General features: G+C 48.7%; 1 protein-coding gene across 2 annotated transcripts in view; it reads left to right on the forward strand.

Annotated features, from left to right (window-relative positions):
• Positions 1–18,002, forward strand: part of LOC309889567 (CBP80/20-dependent translation initiation factor-like) — a gene marked incomplete at its 3' end in the record, with an annotated part of 155,751 nt that overhangs the window by 32,340 nt on the left and 105,409 nt on the right. For both annotated transcript variants that reach the window (XM_082782433.1, XM_082782434.1), the window contains exons 4-5: positions 81–185; positions 5,592–5,667. In XM_082782433.1, coding sequence (XP_082638559.1) covers positions 81–185; positions 5,592–5,667 — 181 coding nt within the window. The remainder of the gene's footprint in view (positions 1–80; positions 186–5,591; positions 5,668–18,002) is intronic.

An 18,002-nucleotide genomic window follows, 5' to 3' on the forward strand; every position in this document is an offset into this window, starting at 1 on the left:
GAGCCATCTGCTCTTCAGTGAGGTTATGTTTAATTAGTAGGGCACTGATTTTCTTTCTCTCCTTGTTTTTCCTCTCCTAGTGGTGCAACATGGGACTTGCAGCCTGAAAAACTAGATTTCACGCAGTTTCACAGGAAGCTCCGAAACACCACCAAACATCCACTGCCTCACATAGACAGAGAAGGGTGAGTGCTGTGCATGTGCATAGTTATCCCGAGATAAATGATATGATGCTCTCCAGCAAGATGTATAACCTCTCCTTTGCAGTGGTGTCCTGGTTTCAGTTAGAACAGAATTAATTTTCTTCCTAGTAGCTGGTGGAATGCTGTGTTTTGGATGAGGATGAGAAGAGTGCTGATAACACCCCGATGTTTTAATTGTTGCAGAGCAGTGCTTATACCAAGCCAAGGACATCTCAGCCTTTTGCTCTGTCCTGCCAACAGGCAGGCTGGGGGTGCAGTAAGAGCTGGGAGGGGACAGACCCACGACAGGTGACCCAAACTAGCCAAAGGGGTATTTCATACCATCTGACATCATGCTAAACAATAATAGGGGTGGCTAGCTGGGGGAGGGGGCCGGACATTGGGGTTCGGCTGGGCATCGGTCAGTGGGTGGTGAGCAATTGCATTGTGCATCACTTGTTTGTACATATTATTATTACTTTCCTATTATCACCATTGTATTATTATTATTATTATTGTTATTATTATTTTTGTTATTATTATTTTCCTGTCCTATTAAACTGTCTTTATCTCAACTCACGGGCTTCACTTTCCATTTCTCTCCCCCGTCCCAGAGAGGGAGGGGGAGGGTGAGCGAACGGCTGCGTGGTGTTTAGCTGCCGGCTGGGTTAAACCACAACAGTCTTTTTGGCGCCCAACGTGGGGCTCGAAAGGTTGAGATAACGGCAGATCTGACCAGAGTGTGTTAAACTAAAATTGGTTTAAGTATTAAACCTGCTTAATAGTCACTTGTCATAATGCTGATTGCTTTAATCTCAACTGTGCTGCGCCTGTTTTCCAAATTGAGTATTATAGTACATTATTTTCCGTATTTGCTCTCTGTCATGTTGTTTATCCTCTCCGGGCCCTGGTTTCAGATCATTATGGTACTGAGTGTTGTAGCAATGGCTTATGAGACGATGAGATATCTGGTCATGACTCTAACTTGGTATTTGTACTCAGTAACATCGTCGACTCTGTACTTTGGAAACTGTATCTTAGAAACTATTAGCAATTATACCTATTGTTTTTTTCCATTAGGGAATCAATCTGTGGAGGGGAAAGGGGAAGATATTTTTTCTTACTTGATTACTCTCCCTTTCTCCTTCACCACCCCTGTATCCTCCTTGATCACTATGCCTTCCTCCTTCACCACCCTCTTATCCTCCGAGTTTATTACAATAGCTCTCCAAGATATTGAATATCCTTGGGATACTCAGACCAGCATAGTCTTGTTGTTCTGCCTCCTGAATGCGCTTCAGATTCTGCTTAAACAACTACTTAGGAAGCTCATCCGGAGATCTGCCCGGAGGCAGTATAGTTGTGGGTGGCAGGGAGTATGGGAGGATATGGGCAGGCATCTAGAGCAGTTGGCACCCCCAGTGTTTTGGAAATTCACCCCTGAACAACTGCAAAATCCTCAAAAACTGGCAGAATGCTTGAGAAAAAAGTGTCATGATTCTGGCAGTTCCAAAGTAACACAAATCATTGTAACATGCTGGGGCCTGGCTCATGCCTATCGAGCTGCCATTGATACTGCTATCAACTTAGTGACAGACCCTGCGGCCACTCCAAGTCCCGTGACAGATCCAACGGCCACTGTGACCCCTACGGTGAACTCTGCAGCCACTCCAGTCCCAGCTCCTGCAGCCGCTCCAGTCCCAGCTCCTGCAACTGCTCCAACTCCACTTCCTGCAGCCGCTCCAGCTCCGGTTCCTGCAGCTGCTCCAGCTCCTGCAGCTGCTCCAGCTCCTGTGGCTGGGTCAGAGAAAAGAGCTGTAGCAGTGCAAGTTGACCCTGCAGAGGATATTCCAACCTCTGTGGCAGACCCTGTAACAAGGTCAGAGAAACGAGCAGTAGCAGTGCAAGTTGACCCTGCACAGGGTATTCCAACCTCTGTGGCAGACCCTGTAACAAGGTCAGAGAAACGAGCAGTAGCAGTGCAAGCTGCCCCTGTAGAGAAGGTGAAAAAAAGGTATAGAGATTCAGGTCGTTTAGAACGCAGAGAGTCTTCTGCCAAATCTAGGTATGGAGACGACGATGACGCTGGGCCATCAAGGATTCAGGAGGAGGAAGATGAGGATGCCGAAAAATCAACAGTAACTACCCGAAGCCTAAACGAGTGTGAGTTACGAGATGTGCGAAAAGATTTTGGTCGCTGTATAGGTGAGCAGCTTGTCACCTGGCTGCTCCGATGCTGGGACTCTGGAGCCAATTGTGTGGAATTAGATGGCAGGGAAGCCAGGTGGCTGGGATCCCTTGCTCAAGACGCTGGCATTGACAAAGCAATTGCAGATGGAGCACAATCTCACAGCCTCTGGAGGTGTCTCCTCTCAGCTGTGAGGGAAAGGTATCCCTTCAAGGAAGAACTTTTATGTCTACCAGGCAAGTGGACCACTATGGAGAAGGGAATCCAGTATCTGAGGGAATTAGCCGTACGGGAAGTGATTTATGAGGATCCAGACCTCAGACAAACATCCACAGATCCAGATGAAGTCAGGTGTACGCGACCCATGTGGCGGAAGTTTGTACGGAGTGCACCATCATCATATGCCAGCTCGTTGGCAATAATGGCCTGGAAAGAGGATGAGGAACCCACAGTGGATGAAGTGGCTAAACAACTCCGGCAGTACGAAGAAAGTCTCTCCTCTTCCTTACAGGCCTGCGTCTCAGCTGTGGAGAAACTTTCTGAAAAGGTTCACCAACTTGAAGAGAATCTATCTTCTTCCCCACCTGAACCAACCAGTGTCCAACGACCGAAAGAGAACACTTGGGAGAAACTTTCTGAAAAGGTTCACCAACTTGAGGAGAGATTATTCTCCTCCCCACCTGTACAAAGCAGTGTCTCAGCTATCAGGGGTAGGCGTTCATCCACACAAGGAAGACGATATGGTGGGTACTCACCCCGTGCCACCCTGTGGTTTTACTTACGAGACCATGGAGAGGACATGAGAAAATGGGATGGAAAATCTACCGCGTAAACCACGACAAGTGGGAATGCTGGCTTGATAGCATAGCCCAAACAGAGGACTTGGAAAAGATGTGTTGGACCACATATAGGGGCTGAGAACTTCATGATCAGTCTCTTTGGCTCCTCTATCAACCAGCTCTGGGTTAGAGCAGAGCTGTTTGCTGTATTTTGTATTGTTTGAAAGAGTTCAGCTTTTAAACTATGTGGGCTCCAGGCTATGTCTCCTAGATTTAAGCATCTCTGAATATTGGGGGAAAGATCCTGGTTACAATTCCAGTGAGTGAAAGCGCTTCTGTTGTTCTCCCCAGCAAGACTTGAGGGAAGAGCAGAGCATCAATATGGTCCATCTAGATTGAAATGTTCATTCCCTTCCTGCTAGGCATGTAACTATGAGAACATTAAGTAGCTCATCTTGGTGGTTACAGCCTCCTGGGGCTATCACAGTGTTGCTGGATTCTTCTTTGGCTATGCGTTGGTCATGTACATAGACACCAAGAGATTCACTGATGCTGATGAGAGAATTTGCATTTCTCTGCAGATTCTGCCACTTGAGAAGCACTCTCCTTGTTACTCAGTCCTGGTGCTTAACGCACTGGCAGTGCTGTTAACAGATATGGGCAGTGTTACCCGTTCTGTTATCCCAAGTTATGACAAGGCTTCAACTCATTGCTGATGGAACTCATTGCACATCTCAGCTAAAGAAAGAATAGAGGAAGTGCCATATCCACGTTTTATCTAATATTTTTTCTGATATTTTTTCCTAGTAATTAGTCATTTCTTCCCATAGAGGATGATAAAAATAAAAATGGATTTAAAAGATGGGGTTGAGAAGGCTACAAATGACTTCTCAGTGCCATTTTAGGCATAGGGATAGAAATCTTTCAGCAAAGTTTATCTGTTGGTAAATTGGTTTTGCCAAAGTATGAGCCAGTCTGGGTTCACAATCCTACCTCAGCCCAGGTTCAGCATCTGCAGGAGGCTCCCATACCTGTTTGTGACAGGCAAACTCACATGACCGTATAAGGCTTTTTTCTGCCCTGTAAATATTTATGATTTGCAATTTTCAGAATATTTGAAACAACATGAGTAACACTGAATTTCAGAGTCTCTAAGTGCCTCAGTAGGTAACAGCTCATGTTTGCCTCTATAGATGGTTTTGAAGCATAGGATGAGGGGCCCTCTGTAAAATAAGATGTAATGGGCTCCATGGTTCATGGCACTTCCCAGGTGGTCCTGCCAGAGACACCAGCTATGTACAACAGCAATTTCATTTGTGATGGAAAGTCAAGCCACCTGTTGAACACCTGATTTTTCATAAAGCAATTAAGGCGTTAGTTAAATGCCAGTCCTCCACTACCTTCAGTTTAGTCCCCTATTGCTCCTCTGCAATCTCACAAGTCTAGGGCCTGCCCCACTGGGCTGTGGAGGTTTCCATTCAGCTTGCTATTTTTCAGGTTTGATGTTTTAGCATGTTCCATTCTTTCATTTTACATTTACTGTAATTCCACCGATATCGGTTGTCCTTGGACTTAAAGACACTGAATGTTAGCACCTACAGCTGTCAAAGTTTCTGCCTTCTGTAAGTTGTTGAACAATATCTTGTCACTAATTGACCACAAAATACATCAACATTTGTCTGTAATAAATCACTCAAATTCTTTATAAATGCAGATGAACAATGTTTACTGCTCTTTTCTTATTGTTTTCATTTTCTCTGCATTCAGCTAGTAGCAGGCCTTATGTGATTGATTTTTTTAAATTTCTTGATACAAGCAAAACTTGCTAATTATCCTTACCCTGTCAACTATGTACTTGGTCTTTTAATACTTGGCTTCTCACCCTGATTTTTTTGAAGTTTCAAAACATATGTTTACATTCGTATTGGTTTCTGTTTACCGCTTTTCTCCTGTTTGAGATCTGTGTTTGTGCTTGCTCACCGCCACCTTTCCCAGCAGGGGAACAGGAGCTCCTGCAGAGACTGGCAAATGAGCAGCAGTTCAAAAGAAGCATTTTTCATTAGGTTTTTCTGTCCCCATTTTTTCTTCACGGTGGGCTGTTTAGTTTTTCTCAGTCTGGGAACTGAATCATCTAAAACTACTGCTCAGGGCTGCCTTTGGTTTTCTCACTGCTGGTGTTACCAAAAGTATTTTAATGCTGTGGTGAATGGATAGTCACTAGTGCAGGGGATAGGGCTGGGAAAAGCATTTCATTTGGTATTAATGACTTTGTGCCCACATGGGAGTGTTTTGGAGACACAACATACTTGCTTCAGAGAACCTCTTTGTTTTTATGAGAGTCCTTTGCAGTAAGCACTAATCTTTCCCATGTGCCATAATAGAACATTAGCGTAGGTTCCAGCGAGGTTTATCATGCTTTTGTTTGTTTTCTTCCTGCTGCAGGATCGGAAAAGGGAAGTACGAGGACAGTGATAGCATCAACTTGAACGACATAGAGAAAGTCCTCCCAGCGTGGCAGGTAGGTGCTGAGGCCACTGCTGAAGGCAGCAGCTTCCCTGCACAACCTCTCCTTACAAAACCATCCCTGGAAGGTGGGCAGGCTGCCTGGGCTGAGCTGCAGTCAGAGAACTGTGCCTGTGGTTTCAGCAAGCCTTGATTTCAACCTTGCTGGTACCGCATAGGCTCTGTTGGGAGGTTAAATGTTGAGGACAGTGTATTGCGTTCATATGCATGTGCATATACACACAGGGCTCCTGTTTTAGGAAAGGAGATTCTGAAAAGCACCAAGCCTCCTGACAACTCCAAAATAAATTGCTGCCAAGAAGCCAGTAGTGATGGTGCATCGATCCAGATGTTTCCCCTACGGGATGCACGTGTGTGTGACGCAATGCCTACTTTTTCTCCAGCCTGTTTCTTCTCCAGATCTGTCTCCACAGCCAGTTTTCAGTAGTTCTGGTTAAATGACCTTTGGTGCTCAAGTGCTGGGGAATGGCAGGGTGAGGCCTTCAGTTAAACAGTCCTGTTTGAATAGCTTAATTTCTCAGTGTCTTAATTTTTCACTTTCCAGTGCCCCAGTCCCCCGAGGAGCTAAGGTGCTTAGCATGCTTCCACTGAAGGCACCTCTGAGCTCTTCTCATCCTTCAGAGGGAAGGATGGAGACACCTCCTGTGCTAGGGCAATGCTGCCCTTTTGCATGCTGAGCAAAGCCTTTGACACGGTCTCCCACAGTGTTCTCCTGGGGAAACTGTCTGCCCGTGGCCTGGACAGGTATACTCTTCTCTGGGTAAAGAACTGGCTGGAGGGCCGTGCCCAGCGGGTAGTGGTTAATGGAGTTAAGTCCAGCTGGCATCCCATTACAAGTGGTGTCCCCCAGGGGTCAGTACTGGGGCCTATCTTGTTAAAAATCTTTATTGATGACCTAGATGAGGAGATTGAGTCAGTAAGTTTGCAGACAACACCAAGTTGGGAGGTAGTGTTGATCTGCCTGAGGGTAGGGTGGCCCTTCAGAGGGATCAGAATAGGCTGGACTGCTGGGCTGAAGTGAGTGGGATGAGGTTTAATAAGGCCAAGTGCTAGGTCCTGCACTTTGGCCACAATAACTCCGTGCAGCACTATAGGCTTGGGGCAGAGTGGCTAGAAGACTTGTGAAGAGGAAAGGGACCTGGGAGTGTTAATCGATGCTTGGCTGAACATGAGCCGGCAGTGTGCCCAGGTGGCCAAGAAGGCCAACAGCATCCTGGCTTGTATCAGGAATAGCGTAGCCAGCAGGACCAGGGAGGTGATCAGCACTCAGCTCTGGTGAGGCCGCACCTCGAGTACTGTGTTCAGTTTTGGGCCCCTCGCTACAAGAAGGACATCGAGGTGCTCAAGCAAGTCCAGAGAAGGGCGACGAAGCTGGTGAGGGGTCTGGAGAACAAGTCTTACGAGGAGCGGCTGAGGGAGCTGGGCTTGTTCAACCTGGAGAAGAGGACGCTCAGGGGAGTCCTCATTGCACTCTACAATTTCCTGAAGGGAGGTTATGATGAGGAGGGGGTCAGACTCTTCTCCCAGATAACTAATGATAGGACTCAAGGAAATGGCCACAGGTTGCGCCTGGGGAGATTTAGATAAGATATCAGGAAAAGCTTTTTTTCTCAGAGTGGTCAGGTGCTGGAACAGCCTGCCCAGGGAGGTGGTGGAGTCACCGTCCCTCACGGCGTTCAAGAAGCGCCTGGACAAGGTGCTACGAGATGATTTAGTAGCTTAGTGGGTAGTATTGGTGATAGGAGGATGGTTGGAGTAGATGATCTTGTAGGCCCCTTCCACCCCTGTGTTTTTAAGTTTGTGAACCAGTGAGAAGAGGGAGAAGTGCTGCTGACTTTGGCATTGATTCAGAGATCGAAGCTGAAATTTCCTTAAGTGTATTCTTTATTGCAGCGCTGGATGCACGGGGGATCTTTCCACCTATTGTGCATGTTTGAAGTAACAAACTATCTCATATTTATCCAGCAAAACGATGAATTTAACGCCTATACATATTCATTACCTAAACCCGCCTACTCTCGCTTCGTATGCTAATTAGCTTATCAGTCCTTGCGCTTGCCCAAAGCCTTCCAAGAATTGTGGGCCGGGGTCTTTGGGACGTGGGCAGTGGTCCTTGGGAGGAAGACTGTAGGTCTTCCTCGTGTTGCACTTTTCACCTTTTGCTTAAAAAATGCCAGGTAGGATGAATCAGTTGTTTTCCAAGCTGTAGAAATGCTGAGTTGGCTTTTGGCCTAACTGAGGGCCGGCAGATAACGGGATGTCTCAGTTAACAAGGTGCTTCAACATAACAGAAGGTCGACAGATAGCAAGATGGCATCTATTGTGTTCTCACTAATTTTTAACCACAAGATTTATTCTATCCTAAAGTGAGTTTATACAATATCAGCATGCAGAAACACTGCCTGCAGCTGTTTTCTCTTACGTGCTCAGTCTGTCTGAACTTCAGGTCAAGGGGAAAAAATATCAGGGCCAGCTGATAAAGACCCCAGTAACTCTGCAAAATAAGGTTGTTTTCCTTGGGAAATAATTATAAATGCTTTACATGGAGAATCAAAGGAGTTTCATGTATTGAGATTGGATTTGAGGGGCCACCAGCCATGTTCAGCATCACGTGCTTTGTGTTTCAACCTTTGGTTAAAATGTTCCTTGGTAAACCCTGGCCCTGTTCTGGAAAGCACAGTGCAGAGCTCAGCCCTTGCTGGCCAAGGGCTCTGCACCAGCAGGCTGCTGTGAGCTTGGGCTGTTTGGGAGAAGAAACTCTTATCTTTGGTGTGAGGAGCTGGCATTCTTAGAGTTCAACCTCCTTCATAATCAACAGCTGTTAAATAAGCCAGCTCCTCCTGGCCTGGTTATCTCATCCTGTTGTAACACAGAATGAGTTTGTTGACTTCAGTGAATTAATTCTATTATATACCTGTAACAAAGGGGGATCTGTTTCTGTCTCATATAAGCAGCTACAATCACACCTTAATTGTAAGTGTGGCGACTCTAAGCTGGAAGACCTCGTGGAGGAAGTGCTTGATCTGGTGTTTTGTGCCTCTGGGCAGAGTAGTAAAATACTGCATTATTTTGGAGACTCGCTTACCTAGGCATGTACATTCATAAGTGCATGTGGGAACTAGGAGCCATGTCATTATTGGTGAGGATTTATCTTGTTCAGTGTTGACAAGTGAAATGCTTACTGACAGCTGGCTTAATCCTGACATTGTTAACTGGATTTGAATGCAATCATGCAGTGCCAGTGGTGGTTGTGCTGCTCTTTATCACTTTCTTGTTTGAAATGGCTCTTTGGCACACAGTATGTGGGATCATGAGGAAAAATATTAGTGTGAGCCTATGAAAGAAAATCCTTCACCTTCCATGGGCCTTTCCCACATTGTGGTTATGTTTGTGTCATATCCTTAAAAGAGACTTGTCAGGCTGGAGATGCATAAACTCTTGCTTCGTCTGTATTTGAAGATCTCATGGGTTGTTTGTCAGCAGCTGATTTGCTTCTGGTTGCTTCTGGTTCCTCTCTTAGGACTTGCTTTTAGCACTGTCTCCCCCATGATGCAGAGCCACTTAGAGCAAAGGTTTTGCACTGCCAAATGTGCTTCAGCAGCTAATGCAGAGTTAAGAGCACCAAGCTGCAGAGAGGTTGCAAGTCTTACGTATGGGCTGCTTTGGAAACTCGGTTTCCTTTGGTAAGATATGATTCCTGTAGGGCATGAAACTAGGAATAGTTTCCAGAATACACATGGGTCCGTATCTGTACTTGTATTTTCAGTGCCCCACTGATGGGTGGGGCAGAATGTTCTGGATATGTGGACATTAATGTCCATACTTGAGTTTTGCTGCTGGAGTCAGGAGTATCAGGAGTATTTTAACAAAATCACAGAATTTCTAGGTTGGAAGAGACCTCAAGATCATCGAGTCCAACCTCTGACCTAACACTAACAGTCCCCACTAAACCAGATCATCCCTCGTCCAGATCATCGATGAAGATATTAAAGAGGACCGGCCCCAGCACCGAGCCCTGGGGAACGCCACTAGTGACCGGCCTCCAACTGGACTTGACTCCATTTACCATGACTCTTTGGGCCCGGCTATCCAGCCAGTTTCTAACCCAACGAAGCGTGCGCCAGTCCAAGCCAAGAGCAGCCAGTTTCTTGAGGAGAATGCTGTGGGAGACGGTGTCAAAAGCCTTGCTGAAGTCAAGGTAGACCACATCCACAGCGTTTCCCTCATCCACCCAGCGCGTCACTTTGTCATAGAAGGAGACCAGGTTCGTCAAGCAGGACCTGCCTTTCATAAACCCATGCTGACTGGGCCTGATCGCCTGCTTGCCCTGCAAGTGCTGCATGATGACTCTCAAGAGGATCTGCTCCATGAGCTTCCCTGGCACTGAGGTCAAACTGACAGGCCTATAGTTACCCGGGTCAGTCCTCCGGCCCTTCTTGTAGATGGGCGTCACGTTTGCTAGCCGCCAGTCGACTGGGACCTCCCCCGATAGCCAGGACTGTTGATAAATGATGGTAAGCGGCTTGGCCAGCTCCTCTGCCAGTTCCCTCAGTACCCTTGGGTGGATCCCATCCGGCCCCATCGACTTGCACACATCCAGGTGCCGTAGCACTTCACCAACCAGTTCTTCATGGATAGTGAGGGCCACATTCTGCTCCCCATCCCCTTCCACCAGCTCAGGGTACTGGGTATCCAGAGAACAACCGGTATTGCCGCTAAAGACTGAGGCAAAGAAGGCATTAAGCACCTCCACCTTTTCCTCATCTCTTGTAACTAAGTTTCCCCCCGCATCCAGTAAAGGATGGAGATTCTCCTTAGTCCTCCTTTTTGTGATGATGTATTTATAAAAACGTTTTTTGTTATCTTTAACGGCAGTAGCCAGATTGAGCTCCAGATGAGCTTTGGCCTTCCCAATTTTGTCCCTGCACAGCCTCGCAACATCCTTATAGTCCTCCCTAGTGGCCTGCCCACTTTTCCAAAGATTATAAACCCTCTTTTTTCTCCTAAGCTCAAGCCACAATTCTCTGTTGAGCCAGGCTGGTCTTCTTCCCCGCCAGCTCGTCTTTGGGCACGTGGGGACAGACCGTTCCTGCGCCATTAAGATTTCCCTCTTGAAGAGCGCCCAGCCTTCCTGGACCCCTCTGCCCTTCAGAACCGCCTCCCAAGGGACTCTACCAACCAGTGTCCTGAGCAGCTCAAAGTCATCCCTCCGAAAGTCCAATACAGCGGTTTTACTGGTCCCCTTCCTGGCCTCGCCAAGAATAGTGAACTCCACCATTTCATGGTCACTCTGCCCAAGACAGCTCCCGACAATCACATCCTCCACCAGTCCTTCTCTGCTTGTGAAGAGAAGGTCTAGTGGGGCGCCACCCCTGGTAGGTTCACTAACCAGCTGCGTCAGGAAGCTATCTTCCACACTCTCCAGAAACCTTCTAGACTGCTTTCTCTGGGCTGTGTTGTGCTTCCAGGATATGTCAGGGAAGTTGAAGTCCCCCACAAGAACAAGCGCTGAAGATTTCGCAACTTCTGTCAGTTGCCTGTAGAACTCCTCATCCGTCTCCTCATCCTGGTTCGGCGGTCTATAGCAGACCCCGACCAGGACACTAGCCTTGTTGTCCCTGCCAATCCTAACCCAAAGGGACTCGACCTTGTCATTCCCAGCCTCGAGTTCTACAACCTCGAAAGACTCTCTAATATAGAGAGCCACACCATCACCCCTTCTGTGCTGCCTGTCCCTTCTGAAGAGCCTATAGCCAGGCATTGCAGCACTCCAGTCATGAGACTGGTCCCACCACGTCTCTGTGATGGCAACCAAGTCGTAGCCTGCCTGCTTCACGATGGCTTCCAGCTCCTCCTGTTTGTTACCCATGCTGCGTGCATTGGTGTAGATGCACTTCAGCTGGGCCATTGCCTTATCCCCCGGCCTTACTATTGTTCCCCCTGGCACAGCTCCAACAATCCTTGCTTCAGCCCCATCCCCCTTCCTACCTAGTTTAAAGCCCTCTCAATGAGCCCTGCCAGCTCCTGGCCCAGGATCCATTTTCCCCTAAAAGATAGGGACCCGTCTGCGGCCATCAGGCCGGGTGCTGAGTAAAGCGCCCCATGGTCGAAAAACCCAAGATTTCTGCATTGGCACCAGCCCCTGAGCCACGTGTTTAACAGGTGGGCTTTCCGTGTCCTCTCTGTACCCCTCCCTGCCACCGTAGGGATGGACAAAAACACCACCTGCACTCCCGCTCCATCCACTAACCGACCCAGTCCCCTAAAGTCTCTTTTGATAGCCTTCAGGCTTCTCTCTTCAATGTCATCACTACCTGCCTGGACTATCAAAAGAGGATAATAGTCAGAGGGGCGAACCAGGTTGGGAAGCCTCCTGGCAACGTCCCTGACCCTGGCCCTAGGGAGGCAGCAGACTTCCCTACGGGTAGGGTCAGGCCGACAAATAGGGCCCTCTGTTCCCCTGAGAAGAGAGTCTCCCACAACAATAACCTTTCTGTCTTTCTTGATGGAGGCAGTCCTGAGGCGTGGAGTCGACCTCCTCGCCCTAGGCATCCTCCTGGGTACACTTGCTATCTCTTCCTCACCCACCGGTCTCTCAAGCTCCAGGGCCTCAAACCTGTTGTGTAAGGGCACCTGGGAAGGTGGGGCCAGAAGGGGAGGGCATCGCCTGCGATGTCGAGCAGGGACCTGTTTCCATTCCTCCTCAACTCCCAGATCCCCTCCCTCTGCCCGACGGCGACAGGGCAGGGGGTCCACCCCCATTTGGAGTGTCTCACCTCGATACCTCTCCTTGAGGCCCTGCAGGGAGTAGCTCCACAAGTCTATCTCCTGCTCACACTCCCTGATAGCCCTCAACCTCTCTACCTCCTCCTTGAGCTCTGCCACAAAATACTGCAAGGAAAGCCTGTGCCTATCTAGTGATTAAAAGGTGGGGGGAAAAAATAGGGAAAAAGTCCCACCCTTCTCCAAACCCTCTTTCTTCATCGCTATCTGTGAGAAAAATGCCTGTCTCCAGCCTTTTGTTTTGAAACTGGAGGACGTGCACTGGCTGCTGAGAGATGCTGCGGGCAGCCGAAGCAGCACGGTGCGCTCTGCCATCTCGTGGTAGCGTGCAGGCAGGAAAACCTGCTTGCTACTGGGCTCGCCCTGTTCCTCAGTTTTTAAGCTTTCCCCCTTGCCCCATCTTTTTAAGGCTCAACTAGAGTGCTTGTTTTTACTGGTAAATAGATGTTGCTTTGAAATCTTCTGCTGTAGTGGTTCCAAAAAACAAACGAATTGGTTTGAAACGCAGTGGGAGCGGCCCCGTGCCGCCCTTTGTGTTTGCACCATGCTCAGGATAACACTGACATTGCTGGAAACCGGTTATATAAAGCACGTTGTGCCTGGGGTGAGCATCTGTGCTCCTCTTCTGCCACTCAGATCGGGGTAGCGAGAGGCACTTGGAGCATCTTGTTCACACGATGCGTGCCGTGCCTTTTACTCTGCCTCTGCACTGGTCAGGAGCACGTGAAGTCATGGCTTTGGCTCAGCTCCTGGGCTGTAACCTCTTCATCTCTCCTTACTCATCAGTCTGTAGCTAGATTTGGGTACTACTTCACGTAACCACTGCCAAAAAGTGGCTTTGGAAGAAAATTTGAAGATAAGTATTTCCCATTCATAAGAGATGTGGTTGCTCATCTGCCACATTAGGGAGGCACAGTTCAGATGCAGATCCAGTTTTGCTCAGCCTCACCATTACTCACCTCGCTGGTCAGCTGGCTGGGCGGAGGAGACCACGTAACCAGCTCTGCGTTGTGCAAGACATCATGAGAGGGCTAACACATCGAGTTCCACTTTTGCTCCCTCTGGCAAATGCTAAGAAAAGCTTTCAGGCTTGGACGTGTCACAGCTGAATGCCCCAATCCTATATACAGTCTTCAGACTGAGCCCTTGGCACACTCTACACTGAGAGAACAACCCAAGGGGCCATGTCCTACAAGATCTCTTCCCTGGGAGGCTGCTGTAGCTCAAGAAGGATGCACAAGAAGGACGTGAATGCTGACAGACATGAGAAGAGAGGTTTAGGATGCATCCCAAGTACTTTCTGGACCGGCATCTTGCAGCTTTTGGCTATGGGTTTGCTGGACGCATGCCTCCGGGCTGGGTCTGCCCTCCTCTGAATGGTGCAGCCGTACCTTTACTGGCTAGCTGCTCCTGGTCTGGTGGCTTAGGAGGTAAAAAATATGTGGCACTTCTGAAAGGGGTACGGGGCTTCACTGGTGCTATGAGACAACGTTGGTGTCTTTTCATTGGGCATCTTAATTGCCTTGCAGCTCATCTCTTTCCCTTTCCTTATTTTTTACCCTTTCTGTCATGTGTTTGGAGTTATAATAGTCTGCTTGTTTCTCTTCTAGCTGTAGTTCTAGCTTCCTTGCTGGATGAGAAACAACAAAACTCCTTAGGAAAAATGCGGACTCAGTAACTTGTTTGTGTTCCTTGTAGCACCACTGTATTCCTGACTTTGTCCAAACTAGGCTCAACAGCACCAGGACTCCTGATTGTGCTGGGATCCCATCTGAATTTAGGCACTTACTTTATGTCTCTGCCTACTCTCTCCTGTCTCTTCTCATTGACAAGTACTTTCAAGTCAGATCTTACAATTTAGTGTCACTTGGGCTGGTCACTTGGGGTTCCTGCCATAGGGAAGGTGTGGACATGTCTGTGTGATTCCCTGCATCTCAGCGTAGAGGTCTGTAGAAAGTCAGATGATGCCTATCTGAGGATATCCACCTCCCTTCCCTGTCTGGGAGCACATCTGGACACATCTGGATGTGGTAGATGCCTAAAGAGTAACAAGCCAAACCAGACATCATGGGGGAGAAGGGTGAACCATGGACCAGCAGTCCCGGTGCTGCCACTGTCTTGTGTGGGGTGAGAAGCTTGGCATCTGGCACTGGTGTAAGGCTCACTGAGGAGCAGTGCGGATCCGTGACCTTCCTGTGTGGGTGGTGGCAGAGGGACAGGTCTCTTTGGTGGGGTGAAGTTATTTACCTTCTCCATACAGTGGCTTCATGGTCCTTATCTTCTCTTCATACCTTCTTGCCTGTTCCTACTGCATCACGAGGTTTCCAGGACCGCTCAGTCATGTCCCTGGGCAGCTCTCATTTTAGCCACCTCTCTAGCCAGCCCAGATCCCTCTTTCAGAGCAGAATTTTTTGGATGATGTCTCCTGGCTATCTGAGTTTGCTAAGCATCTTCTTACTCTTCAGCCCTCCCTTGCACTCTAGCAAACACACTTCACACTGCTTAGCCAGCAGTTGCTGTAGGAGACCTCTGAGATGTCTGAGCTGCCAGGAGGATGAAGAGTGTGATGCTCTTACTTTTCAGGAGCAAAATGTGCCCAGCAAACTTGGCTCACAGAGCTGTCACCGTGTACAGGGATTGCATTCTCCAATGCTCGGCCAGACTTTGAGAGAGCAAAACTGGGGCTCTGCTATGGGGGTTACAGCTTCAGAAAGCTTGTCTGCTCTTCCACTGGAGCTGAAGGAGGAATTGGAGGTGCAGGAGGCTCTGCTGGGAGCAGCTGGCAGAGGGAAGCTGCCACCATACTGGGTAGCCGTGCTGTGAGTGCCCACCCTAGGAACTGCAAAAGTGGGTGACTCAAACAGGCCGAGTGTGTTGCATGGAGCTGGGACCCAGGCAAAAGGTGTGTCCCTAATCTCCCCTGTGCTGCATACCCCTCCTGCCACTCCTGTGCTCTTCCTGGGTAACACTGAAGTCCTCTATGTGTCCACCCAGCACTTCCGAACAAGCCATGCTGGCCGCCTGGGAGCCCCAAGCTGGGCACATTTCTCCACACCACCCTGAGACTCTGCCCAACTCCGTCAGCAGTGTGTAGGCATGGCACAGCCTTCAGAGGAGGTTTTTAGTTTCATTAGTTTCACAAGCTAGCTTCCCATCTCCCAAGGGTCTTTCCAATACTGTAACTGCTCAAACTGCTGTGGAAAGTCCGTCAAAGAGCCAGAGTTGAGCATAGGTCACAACGTATTGAAAGTCAGATATCCACGGCTGAGTAAAAAGCCTTTTTTGCTGTGACTTCCAGTAAGATATCCTCTTACCCTGGCCCATTTCTTTGTTTCATTTAACCCAACTGACAATGACCATTTCCTTGGGAAAAGGAGCAGGCTGAGAGCAAACCTTTGGAAAAAGCCCGGTCACCCATAACCCCTTCAGCCTACCCCCCAGGTCAGAGTTAGGGTCCCTAGCGGCCGAGGAAGGCAGGTGAGACTGCTACCATTTGTGAGGAACTGGAAAGGAGACATCTGGACCAGTGTGGGCTGATCTTCCATGCAGATCGTCAGTTCAAAGGCCTTGGTGTAAGGGTAAGGGACAGGTCTTGTCTCTGGCAATAGAGCACAATTGCTCTAAGCCCTGATCCTGGTTATAAAAGCCATGTTTTTTATCAGATCTGCTGAAAAGAGATTTTTCTAGTGGGTTTTTCAGATGATGATGGCCTTCTGTAGCATTTAATGGTCTTATTCACTGCACAAATGAAACACCAGGGAAATGGCCAAGAACTTTGACATTTCTATTATTATTATCAGGATTCGGAGCTGGTTTCCAATTGTAAGAAATGAGGTAGCCTCTCACTTCTCTGGGCTGGTTTTATTTTTCTGGCTGTTACCTAGTTCACAGACTTAGTGGTATTGACTTAGTGGTATTGGCTCCTAATTCACAGGGTTTTCTCCCTAAACATATGGGCTCAGGGATTCATTTTTTCTTGTTGAAACACAGAGTTTCTGGAGCCAGTACTGGTCAGCTGGGCAGGGTTGGGGCAAGGCTGTCCTGTTTTTTGGAGAGTGGCAGACCTACAGTGAGCTCCTGCAAGGACAGGAGAAGTTGGGGTGCCTTCATGTCCTGGTAGGGTCGACTGGGTTCAGGTTTGGGGGTGTCAGTGGAGAGGATGAGCATGACTTTGACTTATCTTGCAGCCTTGAGGGTTGCAGGAGGCCAAGGTTTTGGCAGACGGAGGGTGAAGCCACTCTGACAATGATGGCTGTGCGATGGGGAGCAGAGATGGCTGGGGAGCCACCAGTGGAGATATTTGGTGGTGATGGGGCCGGTGCACCCTGCAGCACTAGAGGGCACTGCGGCATCACTGCACAGCTCCGAAACCAGCTCCGTGCAGAGGAAGCGGGCTTTTTCCAAAGGCTTTTTCAAAGCAGCAAAACGCACCCTGTAGCGGCTGCGTCTTGCACCCCTCCTGCAGTTCCATCTCACTGCGCCCACGGAGGGGGAAGGTGTTCCCCTGCAACGTGGCTAGCTCCACATGGAAACACCAAGACTGAGGCCCCGAGCAAAGCGGGATGAAAACCTGGAGGTGTTTGTGAACCTCTCATCCTCATCATTGCCTTGCCCAGGCCCCACAGCTCTGTTTTGCAGAGGGGAGCTGGTGCCCGGGGGTGGCCGTGCCCCACAGCACGTGTCTTCCTTGCTTGCATTGCGATGCCCCCCCCCCGGAAATCTGATTTCTACAAATGTGCCCTTTTGCCCATTTCAGGGCTTTTGCAACATGGACTTTTTGTTGTTCTGCAGGGCTCAGTCTCACAACAAAGAATGGTGCCATGTGTACTGAGAGGTCCTCCCCCTCTCTACAAGATGGTGCTGCCCCATTGAACATAGGCTGTTCATCTGAACACTATCCCTCTGTCCCTTATCTATCTTGTCATCCCCAAACCATGTGGAAGAATGTGTCTACCTCAGTAGGAGGGAGAGGAGACCGTGGTGGCATCAGAGATGGACTGTCTCTGGTCCTTGGACCCCAGTTTGTGAGATTCTGGTTTCTGCTACAAAAAAATAATAATAAATAAATAAATAAAATAATGGTGTTTCATCTGCTTTGCAGGCAGGGACAGGTTGATGGAAGGGTAGACACAAAGCAGCTGAGTGGCAGGACAAGGCTGGGCTCACCAAAAAGAGGTGTTGGGTTTTGGGTTTTGGAGGAGCTGGGTGAGACACAGAAGAAGAGGAGCCCTGCAGGAAACATCTAAAGCATTGGTGTGAGGAGAAGATGGAAAGAGGGAAAACTGGGCAGGTAGGGTTTGGGCAAGGGAAACGTGCAAGTCCTCCTGAGCTTGAGCAGAGATTCACAGCCAGGGGCCACAAGGAGATGTATGGAGAGTCCAGGAGAGCTGGATGGGAAAGTGTTCCTGGCAGGACAGTGAAGAAAGACACTTTATTTTGCTTTTAAGGAGTTCACAAGTAGTTTTAAACCTGAGAAGCTCAGTCAGTCTTCCAGGGAATTAACTGATTTGTATATGGGGACTAGTACTGGAGTATAAATAACAATCC

Source organism: Aythya marila (assembly GCF_965140915.1).
Source record: "Aythya marila genome assembly, chromosome: W".
Lineage (NCBI taxonomy): Eukaryota > Metazoa > Chordata > Aves > Anseriformes > Anatidae > Aythya > Aythya marila.